Source organism: Oncorhynchus clarkii, chromosome 7 (assembly GCF_045791955.1).
Source record: "Oncorhynchus clarkii lewisi isolate Uvic-CL-2024 chromosome 7, UVic_Ocla_1.0, whole genome shotgun sequence".
NCBI lineage: Eukaryota > Metazoa > Chordata > Actinopteri > Salmoniformes > Salmonidae > Oncorhynchus > Oncorhynchus clarkii.
In genome coordinates this window covers 33766800-33787605 of record NC_092153.1, presented here as the reverse complement: position 1 = coordinate 33787605, position 20806 = coordinate 33766800, and the positions used below count along the sequence as shown (strand labels likewise).

At 42.5% G+C, this 20806-nt stretch overlaps 1 protein-coding gene across 2 annotated transcripts; it reads right to left on the bottom strand.

Moving 5' to 3' along the window:
• Nucleotides 1-7265: 7265 nt before the first annotated feature.
• On the bottom strand, nucleotides 7266-18662 carry LOC139413215 (mitochondrial import receptor subunit TOM34-like). Of its 2 annotated transcripts, none has more exons than XM_071160333.1 (8): nucleotides 18431-18662; nucleotides 18037-18176; nucleotides 10395-10494; nucleotides 9737-9889; nucleotides 9446-9600; nucleotides 9150-9297; nucleotides 8847-8973; nucleotides 7266-8759 (listed from the first exon to the last, which is right to left on the bottom strand). In XM_071160333.1, exons 2-8 carry the CDS (start codon nucleotides 18164-18166, stop codon nucleotides 8658-8660), a joined length of 915 nt encoding a protein of 304 aa, XP_071016434.1. In that variant the 5' UTR covers nucleotides 18167-18176; nucleotides 18431-18662; the 3' UTR covers nucleotides 7266-8657. The 2 variants fall into 2 exon arrangements, with proteins under 2 accessions (XP_071016434.1, XP_071016436.1); XM_071160335.1 differs by having other exon boundaries at nucleotides 18588-18662.
• Between the last annotated feature and the right edge of the window lie 2144 nt (nucleotides 18663-20806).

Sequence of the window (20806 nt, the reverse complement as noted above, 5' to 3'; positions counted from 1 at the left end):
AGATTGCCAAATATCAAAATTGATTGAATAGCCCCAGGAATTGACCAGCAGTTCTGAAAATCTGAGGATAGTCATTTCTGTGGGGCTCCCTCTTTGAAGTCTGGTTACTCTCATGGATTTTTCCTATTTAGGGAGTTTTTCCTTTAAACTCCCCAACACTGCTTATTTCCTATGGGATCATCATGGCACTTGCTTTCTCTTTAAAATTAAATGTTGTGATCGGCCAACCACGAACCCAGTATAGTATACCTTGCATTATTTAACAGCATTTAAAAAATAAAAAATAAAGGTTAGTTGGGGAAAACAGGGTTGTGGGTCATGAGATATGCAGTTGAAGATAAAATAAACAAAAATACAAAACACAGCTGAAAATAATTTAGTCAGCGAACCTAAAATTAAGAAACTCTGCATAGTTTCCCTGCAGTCAAGTGGCTTACAGTATTATTATAGATTTTCAACTTCCTAGAACAAGAACCTACCAGCATACAGTGGCTTGGCTGACCACTCTTGACAGTTACACTATCAAGCAACTTCAAATGGATAGCTTCAAATAAAAATGGGATTTTCTCTCAATTGAATTCCTACTACTACATAGCCTATATGATACATCTCATACATTATACACATTAGCATGCATGTAGAAATGTTATGGCGTATACCCTTAGTGACCTGGAATTGGGTGAAATAGCCATCCTATGATTAAACCTTAAAGTGCAACTCCACAACTTTTCAACCTTATATTAGTTATCTCAAGCATCTACATACACCCTATATACAACAGTACCCCTTCAAATGAGTGAATTCAGCTATTTCAGCCACCTTCGTTGCTGACATGTGTATAACAACAAGCACACAGCCATGCAATCTCCATAGAGAGCCATGCAATCTTCATTGTTTTAATTCACTGTAGAGCCCTCAGTCCTGCTCAAAATGCCTTAGATGGCTCTTTTGTCCCACCCCACACTCATGCGGAAACCTCACCTAGGATAACTGACGCCTCCAGAGACAACCTCTCTCATCGTCACCCAACGCATAGGTTTACCTCCACTGTACTCACATCCTACCATACCCTTGTCCGTACAGTACATTATGTCTTGAATCTATTCTACCATGCCCAGAAATCTGCTCCTTTAAATCTCTGTTCCGAAAGCACTAGACGACCAGTTCTTATAGCCTTTAGCCGTACCCTTATCCGACTCCTCTGTTCCTCTGGTGATGTAGAGGTTAACCCAGGCCCTGTAGCCCCCAGTACTACACCTACTCCCCAGGCGCTATCATTTGTTGACTTTGGTAACCGTAAAAGCCTTGGTTTCGTGCATGTTAACATCAGAAGCCTCATCCCTAAGTTTGTTTTATTCACTGCTTTAGCAAACTCCGCCAACCCTGATGTCCTAGCTGTTTCTGAATCCTGGCTTAGGAAGGCCATTAAAAATTCTTAAATTTCCATCCCCAACTACAACATTTTCCGCCAAGATAGAACTGCCAAAGGGGGTGGAGTTGCAATCTACTGCAGAGCCTGCAGAGGTCTGTGCCCAAAAAGTACGAGCTTCTACTTTTAAAAATCCACCTTTCCAGAAATAAGTCTCTCACTGTTGCCACTTGTTATAGACCCCCCTCAACCCCCAGCTGCACCCTGCACACCATATGTGAATTAATCGCCCCTCATTTATCTTCAGAGTTTGTACTGTTAGGTGACCTAAACTGGGATATGCTTAACACCCCGGCCGTCCTACAATCTAAACTAGATGCCCTCAATCTCACACAAATTATCATGGAATCTACCAGGTACAACCCTAAATCCGTAAACATGGGCACCCTCATCGATATCATCCTGACCAACCTGCCCTCTAAATACACCTCTGCTGTCTTCAACCAGGATCTCAGCGATCACTCCCTGCGTCCATAATGGGTCCGCGGTCAAACGACCACCCGTCATCACTGTCAAACGCTCCCTAAAACACTTCAGCGAGCAGGCCCTTCTAATCGACCTGGCCCGGGTATCCTGGAAGGATATTGACTTCATTCCGTCAGTAGAGAATGCCTGGTTATTCTTTAAAAGTGCTTTCCTCACCATCTTAAATAAGCATGCCACATTAAAAAAAAGGTATAGCCCTTGGTTCACTCCAGACCTGACTGCCCTTGACCAGCACAAAAACATCCTGTGGCGTACTGCATTAGCATCAAATAGCCTCCGCGATATGCAACTTTTCAGGGAAGTTATGAACCAATATACACAGGCAGTTAGGAAAGCAAAGGCTAGCTTTTTCAAACAGAAATTTGCATCCTGTAGCATAAACTACAATACATTCTGGGAAACTGAAAAGTCCATTGAGAATAAGAGCACCTCCTCCCAGCTGCCCATTGCACTGAGGCTAGGAAACACTGTCACCACAGAATAATCCATTCTTTTCACCTGGCTACTCCTACCCCGGTCAACAGCTCTGCACCCCCCACAGCAACTTGCCCAAGCCTCCCCCATTTCTCCTTCACCCAAATCCAGATAGCTGATGTTCTGAAAGAGCTGCAAAATCTGGACCCCTACAAATCAGCTGGGCTAGACAATCTGGACCCTCTCTTTCTAAAATTATCCGCCGCAATTGTTAAAACCCCTATTACTAACCTCTTCAACCTCTCTTTCGTATCGTCTGAGATCCCTAAATATTGGAAAGCTGCCACGGTAATCCCCCTCTTCAAAGGGGGAGACACCCTAGACCCAAACTGTTACAGACTATCTATCCTACCCTGCCTTTCTAAAGTCTTCGAAAGCCAATTTAACAAACAGATCACCGACAATTCAGAATCCCACCATACCTTCTCCGCTATGCAATCTCGTTTCCGAGCTGGTCGGAAATGGGTGCACCTCAGCCAAGGTCCAAATCAATATCATAACCACCATCGATAAAAGACAATACTGTGCAGCCGTCTTCATCGACCTGGCCAAGGCTTTCGACTCTGTCAATCACCGCATTCTTATCGGCAGACTCGGTTTCTTAAATGACTGCCTCGCCTGGTTCAGACTGAGTTCAGTGTGTCAAATCGGAGGGCGTGTTGTCCGGACCTCTGGCAGTCTCTATGGGGGTGCCACAGGGTTCAATTCTCGGGCCCAAATGTTTCTCTGTATACATCAGTGATGTCGCTCTTGCTGCTGGTGATTCTCTGATCCACCTCTACGCAGACGACACCATTCTGTATACTTCTGTATTCTTCTTTGGACACTGTGTTAACAAACCTCCAGACATGCTTCAATGCCATACACCTCTACTTCCGTGGCCTCCAACTGCTCTTAAATGCAAGTAAAACTAAGTGCATGCTTTTCAACACACTGCTTCCTGCATCTTCCCACCCGACTAGCATCACTACTCTGGACGTTTCTGACTTAGAATATGTGGACAACTACAAATACCTAGGTGTCTGGTTAGACTGCAAACTCTCCTTCCAGACTCACATCAAGCATCTCCAATCCAAAATTAAATCTAGAATCGGCTTCCAATTTTGCAACAAATAATCCTTCACTCATGTTGCCAAACATACCCTCGTAAAACTGACTATCCTACCGATCCTTGACTTTGGCGATGTCGTTTACAAAATAGCCTCCAACACTCTACTCAGCAAATTGGATGCAGTCTATCAAAGTGCCATCCATTTTGTCACCAAAGCCCCATATACTACCCACCACTGCGACCTGTATGCTCCCGTTGGCTGGCCCTCGCTTCATATTCGTCGCCAAACCCACTGGCTACAGGTCATCTATAAGTCTTTGCTAGGTAAAGCCCTGTCTTATCTCAGCTCACTGGTCACCATAGCAACACACACCCGTAGCACGCGCTCCAGCAGGTATATCTCATTGATCACCCAAAGCAAACTCCCAAAGCCTTTCCTTCCAATTCTCTGCTGCCAATGACTGGAACAAATTGCAAAAATCACTGAAGCTGGAGACTCATATTGCTAGGTAAAGCCCCGTCTTATCTCAGCTCACTGGTCACCATAGCAGCACCCACCTGTAGCACGCGCTCCAGCAGGTATATTTCACTGGACACCCCCAAAGCCAACTCCCAAAGCCTTTCCTTCCAATTCTCTGCTGCCAATGACAGGAAAAAATTGCAAAAATCACTGAAGCTGGACTCATATCTCCCTCACTAACTTTAAGCATCAGCTGTCAGAGCAGCTTACAGATCATTGCATCTGTAAATAGCCCACCCAACTACCTCATCCCCATATTTTTTGTTGTTGTTGTTGCTCCTTTGCACCCCAGTATCTATACTTGCACATTCATCTTCTGCTCATCTATCACTCCAGTGTTTAATTGCTAAATTGTAATTATTTCACCACTATGGCCTATTTATTGCCTTACCTCCCTAATCTTACTTCATTTGCACACACTGTATATAGACTTTTCTATTGTGTTATTGACTGTACGTTTGTTTATTCCATGTGTTACTACTCTGTGTTGTTTGTGTCGCACTGCTTTGCTTTATCTTGGCCAGTTCGCAGTTGTAAATGAGAACTTGTTCTCAACTGGCCTACCTGGTTAAATAAAGGTGAAATAAAAAATACACTGCTCAAAAAAATAAAGGGAACACTAAAATAACACATCCTAGATCTGAATGAATGAAATATTCTTATTAAATACTTTTTTCTTTACATAGTTGAATGTGCTGATAACAAAATCACACACAAATTATCAATGGAAATCAAATTTATCAACCCATGGAGGTCTGGATTTGGAGTCACACTCAAAATTAAAGTGGAAAACCACACTACAGGCTGATCCAACTTTGATGTAATGTCCTTAAAACAAGTCAAAATGAGGCTCAGTAGTGTGTGTGGCCTCCACGTGCCTGTATGACCTCCCTACAACGCCTGGGCATGCTCCTGATGATGTGGCGGATGGTCTCCTGAGGGATCTCCTCCCAGACCTGGACTAAAGCATCCGCCAACTCCTTGACAGTCTGTGGTGCAACGTGGCTTTGGTGGATGGAGCGAGACATGATGTCCCAGATGTGCTCAATTGGATTCAGGTCTGGGGAACCGGCGGGCCAGTCCATAGCATCAATGCCTTCCTCTTGCAGGAACTGCTGACACACTCCAGCCACATGAGGTCTAGCATTGTCTTGCCTTAGGAGGAACCCAGGGCCAACCGCACCAGCATATGGTCTCACAAGGGGTCTGAGGATCTCATCTCGGTACCTAATGGCAGTCAGGCTACCTCTGGCGAGCACATGGAGGGCTGTGCGGCCCCCCAAAGAAATGCCACCCCACACCATGACTGACCCACCGCCAAACTGGTCATACTGGAGGATGTTGCAGGCAGCAGAACGTTCTCCACGGCGTCTCCAGACTCTGTCACGTGCTCAGTGTGAACCTGCTTTAATCTGTGAAGAGCACAGCGCGCCAGTGGCGAATTTGCCAATCGTGGTGTTCTCTGGCAAATGCCAAACGTCCTGCACGGTGTTGGGCTGTAAGCACAACCCCCACCTGTGGACGTCGGGCCCTCTTATACCACCCCCATGGAGTCTGTTTCTGACTGTTTGAGCAGACACATGCACATTTGTGGCCTGCTGGAGGTCATTTTGCAGGGCTCTGGCAGTGCTCCTCCTTGCACAAAGGCGGAGGTAGCGGTCCTGCTGCTGGGTTGTTGCCCTCCTATGGCCTCCTCCACGTCTCCTGATGTACTGACCTGTCTCCTGGTAGCGCCTTCATGCTCTGGACACTACGCTGACAGACACAGCAATCATTCTTGCCACAGCTCGCATTGATGTGCCATCCTGGATGAGCTGCACTACCTGAGCCACTTGTGTGGGTTGTAGACTCCGTCTCATGCTACCACTAGAGTGAAAGCACCGCCAGCATTCAAAAGTGACCAAAACATCAGCCAGGAAGCATAGGAACTGAGAAGTGGTCTGTGGTCACCACCTGCAGAACCACTCTTTTATTGGGGGTGTCTTGCTAATTGCCTATAATTTCCACCTGTGTTCTATTCCATTTGCACAACAGCATGTGAAATGTATTGTCAATCAGTGTTGCTTCTTAAGTGGACAGTTTGATTTCACAGAAGTGTGATTGACTTGGAGTTACATTGTGTTGTTTAAGTGTTCCCTTTATTTTTTTGAGCAGTGTATAAAAATACACATTGGTAGTAGAATGGCCTGTATTGAAGAACTCTGTGACCAACGTGGCACCGCCATAGGATGCCAACTGTCAAACAAGTCAGTTCCTCAAATGTCTACCCTGCTAGAGCTGCCCTGGTCAACTGTTATTGTAAAGTGGAAACATTTAGGTGCAACGACGGCACTGCCGCGAAGTGGTAGGCCTCACAAGCTCACAATACAGGACAGCCGAATGCTAAAGCACGTAAAAATCATATGTTCTCGGTTGCAACACTCACTACAGAGTTCCAAACTGCCTCTGGAAGCAAAATCAAGAAGAAGAACTGTTCACCGGGAGCTTCATGAAATGGGTTTCCATGGCCGAGCAGGCGCACACAAGCCTATGATCACCATGCGCAATGTCAAGCGTCAGCTGGAGTGGTGTAAAGCTCGCCACCATTGGAAGTGGAAACGCTTTCTATGGAATGATTAATCTCGCTTTACCATCTGGTAGTCGGATGAAAGAATCTGGGTTTGGTGGATGCCAGGTGAACACTACCTGCCCGAATGCATAGTGCCAACTGTAACGTTTGGTGGAGGAGGAATAATGGTCTGGGGATGTTTTTCAGGGTTCGGGTTTAGCCCCCTTAATTCCAGTGAAGGGAAATCTTAACGCTACAGAATACAATGACATTCAAGACAAATCTGTGCTTTCAACTTTGTGACAACAGTTTGGGGAAGGCTCTTTCCTCTTTGCCCCTGAGTACAATGCGATGTCCACACAGAAATGGTTTGTCAAGATCAGTGTGGAAGAACTTGACTGGCCTACACAGAGCACTGATGTCAACCCCATCGATCACCTTTGGAATGGATTGCAACACCAACAGTGAGCCAGGCCTAATCGCCCAACATCATTGCCCGACCTCACTAATGCTCTTGTGGATGAATGGAAGCAAGTCCCTGCAGAAATGTTCCAACATCTAGTGGAGAGCCTTCCCAGAAGATGAATGGCTGTTATAGAAGCAAAGGGGGACTAAATTCATATTAATGCCTATGATTTTGGAAAGAGATGTTAGACGAGCAGGTGTCCACATACCTTTGACCATGTAGGATATGTGCATTTGGGAAATATTGCTGAGCCTTAATTGACATATTGAAATGCCATGATTACACTGTGTATAAAGTCATATCTTTATTATTTTGCACCATGAGGTAAGCATTCCAACATTTCACAGAATTGAAAAAAAGTGCTGCAATCACCAATATACCCAGATGACATTGCTGAAATGTAAAACACCCACACTAACTTGTGTCACCACTGCAAAAGCATTGATATTCCAAAGATAAATTTAACAAAAAAGATGTTCAAACATTCCGTAATTGAAGCAACAACTGGACAATGGAAAACAACTAGTTTCACAACTGGTATCATCCAATTCAGCCCCCATCAGGGAGGATGAAAGTTTGATTTGTCCCATTTGTTTCCTGAATCCTAATTAGTGAAAAAAAATGACATTAAAGATTATGCATTACTGATAGAATTGTCAACATGTTAGGTGATACAGGTGGTAATGATGTTTCAATATTATCTTAAATTCACAATAATACGGTAACCATCTGTTTCTCTGGTATAGTGTTACTTTCCTCAACTCAATGAAAATAACCATACAATTTTCATTTATTTAACCTTTATTTAAACTAGGCAAGTCAGTTAAGAACAAATTCTTAATTACAATGACGGCCAACACCGGCCAAACCCGGACGACGCTGGGCCAATTGTGCGCCGCCCTATGGGACTCCCAATCATGGCCGTGTCTGTAGTGAGTGACGCCTCTATCACTAAGATGCAGTACCTTAGACCTCTGTGCCACTCGGAAGCCCAAGATAACTACGATCTTAAAGGGATAGTTTACCTATAGATGTATTAAAGATAATATAAATAGGTGCTTATATTAGAATTTCATGCTTCATGTCCAAATCATCCTAAAGTATCTAAATATTGATTGTGTAACTCATAAGTTACTTAAAATGATTTGGACATTAAGTGCGGGAATGCTAATATAGGTACGATTGACTTGCATTGGATTTGTGCCATGAATGCTAAAAAGTTAGCATTTGAAACAGTGACCAGGTAAACAAAAACAATGCATGGATTGCTGTCCTACCTCGTCCATAGAATGCTTACAGAGTAAGTCTGTAAGTAAAACCAATGTAATTTTGTAATTTGGGTGAACTATATCTTCAACTACAACAGTAGTTGATCGTGAAAATCTCTTATGCTATTGGAAATACATACAAATGCATAGTCCTTGTAAAACAATGGTTGAATGCTATATTTTCAGTTTCATGCAGTGATTGCATGATGTATATGAAGGCTAAATATGCACTGCATTGACTGTGCTTCCCCTGTAGTAGTCAAAGCAATACTCCATCTTGAGTGGATTTAAGTTAAACAGGCCAGGAAATAGATTGGAAAACCTGCTTCTGTGAGTGAATGCAGGCACTTCAGGCATGTACACCAGGTCAGCGTAGGGTCGTTCACATCCACAGGCAACCATCCGAATCACAAGCTCATTTCTTCTTTTGCACTTCCAGCAGTAAATTCTGTCCGGCTGTGTTCTTTGGCTCAACTTTCAGCAAGCTGTTTAGATCTTCAATGCAAGCTTTGTAGTCCTGAACGGCAAAATGAACACATCAAACAAAATGTAAAAACTCCATACAATGTACTAACAATTTTTTGTTCATCAGAAAGGCTCTCACTTTCAGCTCCTTGTGTGCCTGTGCTCGTCTGTACAGTGCCTTGATATTAGCGGAGTCGAGTCGCAGGGCCTCTCCACAATCTTGCACTGCCTCCTTGTACATCTTCAAAGAGAGGTAGCAAAGTGCCCTATTTAGTACAAAAGGCACAAATTAGTCCCATATAGGAATTATGCACATCCCTTGTACAACAGGAGCTGGGAAATAACATTTCACAGAACTATATAACAATGCAGAGTTGTGAATACCACTCCCAAGGGTTTGTTGGCATTTGTCTACACACCAGATAGACATTATTAGTCTCACCTATTTGTGTAGGTTGTGATTTCTGAGGAATTGTGTTTAAGGCTCTGAGTGTATTTCTCTATGGCTTTCTTGTACTCTCCTTTTTTCACCTGCGCATTGCCTTCCTCTTTCAGGGTTAGGGCTTTTTTAATGGAATCCTCTCCTGGGACTGAAATAAAAAATGATACATCTTATTATTTACAGTACATCTGTTACAGGTTGTACAAAGATGAGAATCCAATAGTAATAGCCAAATTATTAACATCATTTTGTGTTTCTACTCATATTTGAGAGACTGAATCCTATGAAAGACCAACCAGATTTCTCATTTTCTCTGGTGCCATTGTGTTGCTTTGTTTGTTGGCTTGTTGCCAGAGACAATTTTTCTTTGACGGCCATCGGAACAGTGGGAATAAGTGGGAGCTTCTCTCGCCATGAGAGTCCATCCACCTCTGTCAGACACTTCGTCATTCTAGAAAGAAAGAGGGTTAACAAGTTGTACATTCCACTATCTTGATTATGTCTCCTATATATGACAGAAGTTCTTAGAATTTAAAGGACTTGAAAGGCTTTTTGTAAGTGAAATGGATTTGTGCAACATGTAATACCTGCTGGTACCATCATGGGCTGCAGGTATGTTACAGTCGATCTGTAAGGCTGTCTTGTAGTCCACATAGGCTAATCTGTATCTCTCCAAAGCTTCATACGCTGCAGCCCGGCGAAGGAGAGGCTTGATGCCAAACGGAACTAGGTCAAGAGATCTATAAAATAAAACATTTTTAGGTAGCAGTGTTGTTGCAGTAGTATGGACAAAGAAAGCCGGAGAACCTATACAACAGACGAAGTAATGTTCTACTTGAGTATATTGGAAAAAGATTATCATGATATGTTTTAGGTATAAGTGTTTCTGCAGTAGTATGGACAAGGAAAGACAGAACAGAACCTAAGCAACACTGGACAAAGTAATGAGTTACAGTAAATTGGGAAAATGTTATGTTGATAAGTTTTAGGGTAGGAGTGTTACTGCAGTAGTATGGACAAAGAAAGACAATCTAAGCAACACCGGACAAAGTAATGAGCTACAGTATATTGGGAAAAGCTAATGTTGATATTGTAACGACCCTGGATTTATAAGCGCGGACAGTTTCATCCCAATATGTTTGAGGTAGGAGTGTTACTGCAGCAGTATGAACCGACTGTAGAGCCAAAGAAAAAGGCCTTCATGGCCTAACACAAAACATAATGTCCACAATGTAGGCTACTTACACTGTACAGTCCTTCACACACTCCCAACAATTTCCATCCTTCAGATAACTGGCTGCACGGTTAGAATACAGGATACTAAGATCCTCTGGATTCTTCTTTCCTGTAAATTAATTTACAGTGGTAACAATGTATCAGAACATGGAAAGCTTGTTCTGGTTTTAGAAGACTTCAATGACGCACAATATAAAACACATGTATATGGTGTTAGGTGACGCGGCAAACAATGGACGCTATGCGAGAATTGTACCAAAAGAAAAGCAATAAACACATCTGTTCAATAATGTGGTCGTCAAAATACAAAATAAATAACTTGAAAATGTCCATGTGACAGTTTTTACCCATGTCTAAAAATCCCAATACTGTGCGTTATCATATTTACACGATATGAGCCAAAATGTAAAGTCGCGTGCTAAGAACCTTTTTGTGAAACCCACGAATTCTGTGTATTTATATTTGCGATGAGTATTCCTCAACACATCAGAGCAAGATCAATAGTGGAAAGTAGGGGGTGTTTCACTGTCATCAGACGTCTTTTGTCTGAAATAGATGGTGAAATGTTTTCCCTTCGCTTCTGTCATTGATGTTTTCAGAGACGCGAAAAAAAAACGGCATTTTACAATGTAGAGTTTCGTAGCTACAGTGGGGCAAAAAAGTATTTAGTCAGCCACCAATTGTGCAAGTTCTCCCACTTAAAAAGATGAGAGAGGTCTGTCATTTTAATCATAGGTACACTTCAACTATGACAGACAAAATAAGAAAAAAAATCCAGAAAATCACATTGTAGGATTTTTAATGAATTTATTTGCAAATTATGGTGGAAAATAAGTATTTGGTCAACTACAAACAAGCAAGATTTCTGGCTCTCACAGAACTGTAACTTCTTTAAGAGGCTCCTCTGTCCTCCTCTCGTTACCTGTATTAATGGCACACTCCACTCTCACACTCCAAACTCCACTATGGCCAAGACCAAAGAACTGTCGAAGGACACCAGAAACAAAATTGTAGACCTGCACCAGGCTGGGAAGACTGAATCTGCAATAGGTAAGCAGCTAGGTTTGAAGAAATCATCTGTGGGAGTAATTATTAGGAAATGGAAGACATACAAGACCACTGATAATCTCCTCCGATCTGGGGCTCCACGCAAGATCTCACCCCGTGGGGTCAAAATTATCACCAGAACAGTGAGCAAAAATCCCAGAACCACATGGGGGGACCTAGTGAATGACCTGCAGAGAGCTGGGACCAAAGTAGCAAAGCCTACCATCAGTAACACACTACGCCGCCAGGGACTCAAATCCTGCAGTGCCAGACGTGTCCCCCTGCTTAAGACAGTACATGTCCAGGCCCGTCTGAAGTTTGCTAGAGAGCATTTGGATGATCCAGAAGAAGATTGGGAGAATGTCATATGGTCAGATGAAACCAAAATATAACTTTTTGGTAAAAAAAACTTGTCGTGTTTGGAGGACAAAGAATGCTGAGTTGCATCCAAAGAACACCATACCTACTGTGAAGCATGGGGGTGGAAACATCATGCTTTGGGGCTGTTTTTCTGCAAAGGGACCAGGACGACTGATCCGTGCAAAGGAAAGAATGAATGGGGCCATGTATCGTGAGATTTTGAGTGAAAACCTCCTTCCATCAGAAAGGGCATTGAAGATGAAACGTGGCTGGGTCTTTCAGCATGACAATGATCCCAAACACACCGCTCGGGCAACGAAGGAGTGGCTTCGTAAGAAGCATTTCAAGGTCCTGGAGTGGCCTAGCCAGTCTCCAGATCTCAACCCCATAGAAAATCTTTGGAGGGAGTTGAAAGTCCGTGTTGCCCAGCAACAGCCCCAAAACATCACTGCTCTAGAGGAGATCTGCATGGAGGAATGGGCCAAAATACCAGCAACAGTGTGTGAAAACCTTGTGAAGACTTACAGAAAACTTTTGACCTCTGTTATATACCCTTTGTTGGCAATGACAAAGTATTGAGATAAACTTTTGTTATTGACCAAATACTTATTTTCCACCATCATTTGCAAATAAATTCATTAAAAATCCTACAATGTGATTTTCTGGAATTTTTTTTCTCATTTTGTCTGTCATAGTTGAAGTGTACCTATGATGACAATTACAGGCCTCTCTCATCTTTTTAAGTGGGAGAACTTGCACAATTGGTGGCTGACTAAATACTTTTTTGCCCCACTGTATGTTCATGTATAGGTCGTCGGGGGTTGGTCCGAATTCACGTGTGGCCATTTCAATGATAAGCGCTAGCTTGTTAGCTGTGGGATATGGAACGTGTTTTGTGGGAGTGCGAGTGTCTGTGACGCAGTTCGTGGTAGTGGGAGTGCCTGTTTGCTGAGGCAACGAGCTGGACGAGCGGCAGCACTGCGAGGCATTGACTTTATTTTGCCGCTACGAATTTTGTGATTGATGGTTTTATTATTTCAAGTAAAAACTACCAGAAATCAGTGGCTACAGCCCTACAATCGATAAAAAAAACATTGCTAAATAGCAGTTAATTGAACATAAGACAGTATATAAAGTTGTATTCTAATTTCATAAATTGTTAAACTCTCAGCTTTGCATAAAGTCTTGATAATAATATGACTAGGCTACCTTCAATTATTGGGCTTAAATTATGTATTCCGTAATGCTTAATTTCAAATCAAAAGTTATTTGTCACATGCTTAGTAAACAACAGGAGTAGACGAATAGTAAAATGCTTCCCAACAATGCAGAGAGAAATAATAGAAAAGTCTAATGTAATAATAAAAGTAATGAATAATTAATTAATAAAGAACTTGTATATATACACATACATACATACATGCAGGAGTATTAGGTAATTGAGGTAGATATGCAAATATAACTAGGAATAAAGTGACGGATAATGAACAGTAGCAGCAGCATATGTGATGAGACAAAAAAGTCAGTGCAAAAAGGATCAATGCAGTTAGTTCGGGTAGCTATTTGGTTAACTATTTAACAAACTATTTAGCAGTCTTATGGCTTGGGGGTAGAAGCTGTTCAGAGTCCTGTTGGTTCCAGACTTGGTGCATCGCTTGCCTTGTAGTAGCAAAGAGAACAGTCTGTGACTTGGGTGGCTGGAGTCTGACCATTTTTAGGGCCTTCCTCTGACACCGCCTGATATAGAGGTCCTGGGTGGCAGGGAGATCGGCCCACAGTGATGTACTGGGCTATACCCACTACCCTCTGTAGCACCTTGCAGTCACCAAGCGGTGATTCAGCCAGTCAAGATGCTCTTATTAAATATGTAAATTAAAACATTTACCATTACAAAATGTAGACAGGACAAAGAATAGACGCCAAACCAATTATAATTGCCAAGATAATCCATTCACCTGACAGGTGTGGCATATCAAGAAGCTGATTAAACAGAATCATCATTACACAGGTGCACATTGTGCTGGGAAAAATAAGACAAAGGACATCATAATCGCGTCACGGTGTCTCAGCATTCTAATTGCCATCGAAAAAATGCTACGGTGTACGGTGTTCGTTGTCCGTAGCTTATGACTCCCAATACCATAACCCCACCGCCACCATGGAGCACTCTGTTCGCAGCGTTGACATCAGCGAACCGCTCACCCACACGACGCCATCCATGCTGTCTGCCATCTGCCCAGTACAGTTGAAACCGGGATTCATCCATGAAAAGCACACTTCTCCAGCGTGCCATTGGCCATCGAAGGTGAGCATTTTCCCACTGAAGTTGGTTACGACGGGCAGATGGCAGACAGCATGGATGGCGTCGTGTGGGTGAGCGGTTCGTTGATGTCAACGCTGCGAACAGAGTGCTCCACGGTGGCGGTGGGGTTATGGTATTGGGAGTCATAAGCTACGGACAACGAACACCGTAGCATTTTTTCGATGGCAATTTGAATGCTGAGACACCGTGATGAAATCATGATGTCCATTGCCGTGCCATTCAACCGCTGCCATCACATCCAGTTTCATCATGATAATGCATGCCCCCAAGTCGCAAGGATCGGTACACAATTCCCGGAAGCTGAAAATGTCCCAGTTCTTCCATGGCCTGCATACTCAGACATGTCACCCATTGAGCATGTTTGGGATGCTTTGGATCGACAGCGTGTTCCAGTTCCCGCTAATATCCTGCAACTTCACACTGGGATTGTGGATTGGGATTCCACAAACCACAATAGCCTAATCACCTGCTCATCGAACATCGCATTCCAAAATCATGGGCATTAATATGCAGTTGGTCCCCCGTTTCCATTAGATGTTGGAACATTGCTGCAGGACTTGCTTCCATTCAGCCACAAGAGCATTAGTGAGGCCGGGCACTGATGTTGGCCGATTAGGCCTGGCTCGCGTTTCAATCCCAAAGGTGTTCAATAGGGTTGAGGTCAGGGCTCTGCAGGCCAGTCAAGTTCTTCCACACCGATCTCAACAAACCATTTCTGTCTGGACCTTGCTTTGTGCACGAGGGTATTGTCCAAACTGTTGCCACAAAGTTGGAAGAACAGAATCGTATAGAATGCCACTTTATGCGTTTAAGATTCCCCTTCACTGGAACTAAGGAGCCTAGCTAAAACCATAAAAAACAGCCCCAGACCACTCTTCCAACAGAGTTGGCACGATGCATTCGGGGCAGGTAGCGTTCTCCTGGCATCTGCCAAACCCAGATTCGTGAAGAGAAAAATGAGTTTCCACTTCTCCAGAGTCCAATGGCGGCGAGCTTGGCATTTCGCATTGTGATCTTAGGCTTGTGTGCGGCTGATCAGCCATGGAAACTCATTTCATGAAGCTCCCGACGAACAGTTCTTGTCCTGACGTTGCTTCCTGAGGACAGGCTTTAAAAAAACCGCTACATAAAAAAACACAATCCCGTTCTGTGAGTTTGCATGGCGGTGTGCTCGATTTTATACACCCGCCAGCAAGGGGTGTGGCTGAACTAGCTAAATCCACTAATTTGAAGGGGTGTCCACATACTTTGTATACAGAACATTGGGAAAGTATTCAGACTGACTTTTCCCACATTTTGTTACATTAGTTAATCCATTTTAGAATAAGACTAAAACATTTTCCTCAATCTACACACAATACCCCATAATGACAAAGCGAAAAACAGGTTTTTAGAAATGTTAGCAAATTTATTACAAATAAAAAACAGAAATACCTTATTTACATAAGCATTAAGAGCCTTTGCTAAGACTCGAAATTGAGCTCAGGTGCCACTCTGGTACACTCAATTGATTGGACATGATTTGGAAAGGCACACACGTCTGTATAAGGTCCCACAGCGCATGTCAGAGCAAAAACCAAGCCATGAGGTCAAAGGAATTGTCAGTAGAGCTCTGAGTCAGGATTGTGAGGAGGCACAGATCTGGAGAAGGGTAACCACCAAGACTCTTCCTAGAGCTGGCCGCCCTACCACACTGAGCAATCAGGGGAGAAGGGCCTTGTTCAGGGAGGTGACCAAGAACCCAATGGTCACTCTGACAGAGCTCCAGAGTTCCTCTGTAGAGATGGGAGGATCTTCCAGAAGGACAACCATCTCTGCAGCACTCCACCAATCATGCCTTTATGGTAGAGTGGCCAGACAGAAGCCACTCTTCAGCAGAAGGCACGACAGCCCACTTGGTTCACCAAAAAGCACCTAAAGGGCTCTCCGACCATGAGAAACAAGATTCTCGGGTCTGATGAAACCAATATTGAACTCTTTGGCCTCAATGCCAAGCGTCACGTCTGGAGGAAACCTGGAACCATTTCTACTTTGATTCATGGTGGTGGTAGCATCATGCTGTGGGGATGTTTTTCAACGGCAGGGACTAGGAGACTAGTCAGGATCGAGGGAAAGATGAACAGATTAAAGTATCCTTGAAGAAAACCTGCTCCAGAGAGCTCAGGACCTCAGACTGGGGTGAAGGTTCACCTTACAACAGGACAAGGACCCTAAACACACAGCCAAGACAATGCAGGAGTGGCTTCGGGACAAGTCTCTGAATGTCCTTGAGTGGTACAGCCAGAGCCTGGACTTGAACCTGATCGAACATCTCTAGCGAGACCTAAAAATAGTTGTGCAGCGACGCTCCCCATCCAACCTCACAGAGCTTGGGAGGATCTGCAGAGAAGAATGGGAGAAAATCCCCAAATACAGGTGTAGCATCATACCCAAGAAGACTCAAGGCTGTAATCGCTGACAAACGTGCTTCAACAAAGTACAGAGTATTTGGTCTGAATACTTAGGTAAATGTGAAATCAGTTTATTTTTAATACATTTGCAAACATTTCTAAAAACCTGTTTTTGCTCTGTCATTATGGGGTCTTGTGTGTAGATAGATGAGCGGGGAAAACTATTTAATCAATTTTAACTTGTTTAAAATGTCTGGGAGTCTTTCCGAATGCACTGTATATAGATTAATCAAAAATGGCTATTGAAGCCGAAAAGGCTATTAGACCATCTTGAATGTCCTTTTCTATTCAAAACTTTGAAAGCTTTCAACTTTCCAGCTGAAATAATAAATGTGCTGATGCAAAAATATACACAAATAATACATTATCTGATTAAATTGCTTAAGAAAGGGGCAAAAAAAAGGCATGTCTTCTCTCTCTCCCTCCTGTTTGCACTGACAAGTGAATCTCTTGCAGAAAGAATTAGACAGGACCCAAGCGTAACAAGTATCAGTCTTGGCAAACATTAATATAAACTAAACGCATTTGCAGATTATGTCCTGCTATACCTAACCAATATTGAAAACAATGCCCCCCTTGCTAAAATTATTTTCAAAATACTAATACAATTCACCTGGGGGAAAAACAAAATAATATCATTAGGAAGATTAATGATCTACAGCAATCTATTAAGTTGACCACAAACAATATCAAATACTTAGGATGCTTATTAGTGACCACAAACAACAAATATACGCTGAGTGTAAAAAACATTAAACAAGTGCTCTTTCCATGACAGACTGACCAGGAGAGGAGACAGTTTAAACTTCTTTCTTTTTTTTTTTTACCTTGAGACATGGATTGTGTGTGTGCCATACAGAAGATGAACGGGCAAGACAAAAGATTTAAGTACTTTTGACAGGGTATATTAGTTGGTTCCAGGCACACCGGTTTGAGCGTATCAAGAACTGCAACGCTGTTGGATTTTTTTACGCTCAACCGTTTCCCAAGTGTATCAAGAATGACCCACCATGCAAAGGACATCCAGCCAACTTGACACAACTGTGGGAAGCATTGGGAGTGAACATGGGCCAGCATCTCTATGTAACGCTTTTGACACCTTGCAGAGCACATGCCCTGACGAATTGAGGCTGTTCCGAGGGCAAAAGGGGGTGCAACTCAATATTAGTAAGGTGTTTCCAAGGTTTTGTACACAGTGTATAAAGATAACTTTATCCCATTACTCAACAATATGAAAGCAGATCTAATTAAATGGAACAATCTTCCCATAAAATAAGATTTTAGCAATGGTAAATCCTATCCTCATGAAATAGTGCTGTGTGTTCCCGAGAAGCTTCTCTATAACATGCAATACAAAGTATAACACCAGAACCAACGTTTAATGTAACCCCCTACCATGTAGCCTGGTCACAGAAAACACTACTAGAACATTAAGCCATTGTTGTGACTGGCTTGTTAGCTAGCTGCCTACCTGACTTCTCCACTTCTTTGATAGCCTGGCTGTAAATAGAAGCAGCCTCCCCATACTGTCCAGTTTTAAAGAATTCGTTGCCTGCTTGTTTCAACTCTGTCCAAGACTGGGAACGACGCTTCTGTGACATCTTTGTTTTTCTGTAACACATGACAGAAACAGTTGCAAGATAACGTTAGTTGGCTAACGTTAGCTTTACGTTTGGCAGCAAGCAAGCTAACTTTTACAGTAAACAAAAGTTATTGTTAATAGCTACTAAATTTAGCCAGCCAACTAACGTTAGCTTCTACATACTTCCCTTGAATAATCTGGCCAGCATAATTTGAGCTAATTCCTTAAAAATACAGTAGCTAACTAGCATAGTATTAGTGTATCCAGCTAGGTCTCAATTTACCAGTGACTGAATGAATATTGATATCTGGGCAAGCCGGTTGTGTAACTAGATATAATCTACTGTACTCGTCCGCAAATCGTCTAACTAATAATGTTAGCTAGTAAACTCAATATCTTAAACAAGTTAGCTATAGAGTTGTAATACGTGTCTCGTTTACTAGCTAATCACGAGCATCGATCAGTGGGTTTTCAGAATCACGTTAACTCCCGTTATTGGCAAAACCGCTGTGATTGAAAAAGGCAAGAACAAATAAGTACTTCCGGGTCACGGATTTGTGGAATCATTCAGAGTAAAAGTTCCGTCCTGTGTAATTTGTAAATTAATAATGAATATGTGCACAACTATCGACATATATATATATATATATACTAATTTATACTAATTATCATACAAATAATAAATACGAGTATTTCCATATTATGTTATGTAATTTCATTTTTTATGTATATTTTTTCCAAGCCTATATGGTCAACAATGTTTGTGTGTGTGTACTTCTATCACTTATTGCATCATACAAAATTATCTGTATGTTGTGTTGCAGTAAAAGGGCGGTCCATACTACTCAGAGCACTTCTAGTGTCCAAATCCAGAGTTTACACCCAGAGGAGCATCTCTGCTCATTTGGCAGCCCTTATAGAGTGGGCCATCAACTTAAATCCAATGTTTTTTTCGTATTGCACTACAAAATGATCTGTACGTTGTGTCACAGTAAAAGGGGGTCCATTCTACTCAGGAGCACTTGAGGTTTTCAAATCCATAGAGTTTACACCCAGAGGAGTGTCGCTGCTCATTTTAGCGGCCCTTATAGAGTGGCCCATCAACTTAAATTTAAAAAAATATTCATATTAGACATACCTATTGCACTGTACAAAATGATCTATACTTTGTGCCACTGTAAAAAAAAAAGGGGGGGGGGGTCCATTCTACTCAAGAGCACTTTTAATTTCCAAATCCACAGAGTTTACACCCCCAGCTGCTCATTTTGAGGCCATATTTCATGTCGGACATACATTTTGCACCATTTCTGTACATTGTGTTGCAGCAAAAGGGGGTCCATTTTACTCAGGAGCACCTGTAGCTTCCAAGTAAACATAGTTTACAAGATTTATAAGAAAATGAACATGATTAATAAAAGAGAAAAATATTTATTAAAACATTTCACTTTGAAAAACTACCCCATCTAGTGTCCTTTTAAAATTCTGACTAATGACGGAAAATATCCTTTTTTTGTAGCGTTCAGTGTTATATTGAACATATCAGAGGAGGCTGGTGTCAGGAGCTCATTTTAATGGCTGGGATGTAATCAATCGAACGGGGTTAAACACATATGTTCCATATGTTTGGTGTGTTTCAAGTCAAATAAAATGTTATTGGTCACATTCACACACATATTTAGCAGATGTTATTGCGGGTAGAGCGAAATTCTTGTGTTCCTAGCTCCAACAGTACAGTATGATCTAACAATTCACAAAAATACACACAAATCTAAAGTAAAAGAAAGTAATTAAGAAATATATCATTATTAGGACAAGCAATGTTGGTGTGGCATTGACTAAAATACAGTAGAATAGAAAACAGTATATACATATTAAGTAAGTTAAGCAATATGTAAACATTATTAATAAAGTGACTAGTGTGCCATATAGGGCACCGGCCTCTAAGGTGCAGGGTTGAGTAACCAGGTGGTAGCCAGCTAGTGATGCCTATTTAACAGTCTGATGGCCTTGAGATAGAAGCTGTTTTTCAGTCTCTCGGTCCCAGCTTTGATGCACCTGTACTGACCTTGCCTTCTGGATGGTAGCGGGGTGAACAGGCCGTGGCTCGCCTGGTTGATGTCCTTGATGATCTGTTTGGCCCTCCAGTGGCATAGAGTGCTGTAGGTATCCTGGAGGGAAGGTAGTGTGCCCCAGTTGATGCATTGGGCAGACCGCACCACCCTCTCTGGAGAGCCCTGCGGTGGTGGGCAGTGCAGTTTCCTTACCAGGCGGTGATACAGCCCAACAGGATGCTCTCAATTGTGCATCTGTAAAGGTTTGTGAGGGTCTTAGGGGCCAAGCCGAATTTATTCAGCCTCCTGAGGCTGGGTATCATTCCATTGATTCCATTCCAGCAATAACAATGAGCCTGTCCTCCTATACATTCTCTGACCAGCCTCCTCTGGAACATACATATTGCACTGTACGCAATTTATACTATTATAGTGGCCCTTAATCTGTGGAAAAGTTACTGAAAACTGATATTCAGGCATAGAGCTGGTTATGCTCCTTAAGTGAGTTGCTGATGAATATGAATGCAAAATAATGACAAATGGAAACAAAAATAATGTCAATGCTAGTTATTTGTTGCTACTTTGAAATACTTATTTTCAAGAGGGAA

Coding starts and splice junctions, on each gene's coding strand:
- LOC139413215 (XM_071160333.1), bottom strand. CDS start 18,166: ATGTCACAGAAGCGTCGTTCCCAGTCTTGGACAGAGTTGAAACAAGCA. Junction 9,890..10,394: donor TGTGTGAAGGACTGTACAGT/GTAAGTAGCCTA, acceptor TTTATTTTATAG/ATCTCTTGACCTAGTTCCGT. Junction 8,974..9,149: donor ATCACAACCTACACAAATAG/GTGAGACTAATA, acceptor TGTACTAAATAG/GGCACTTTGCTACCTCTCTT.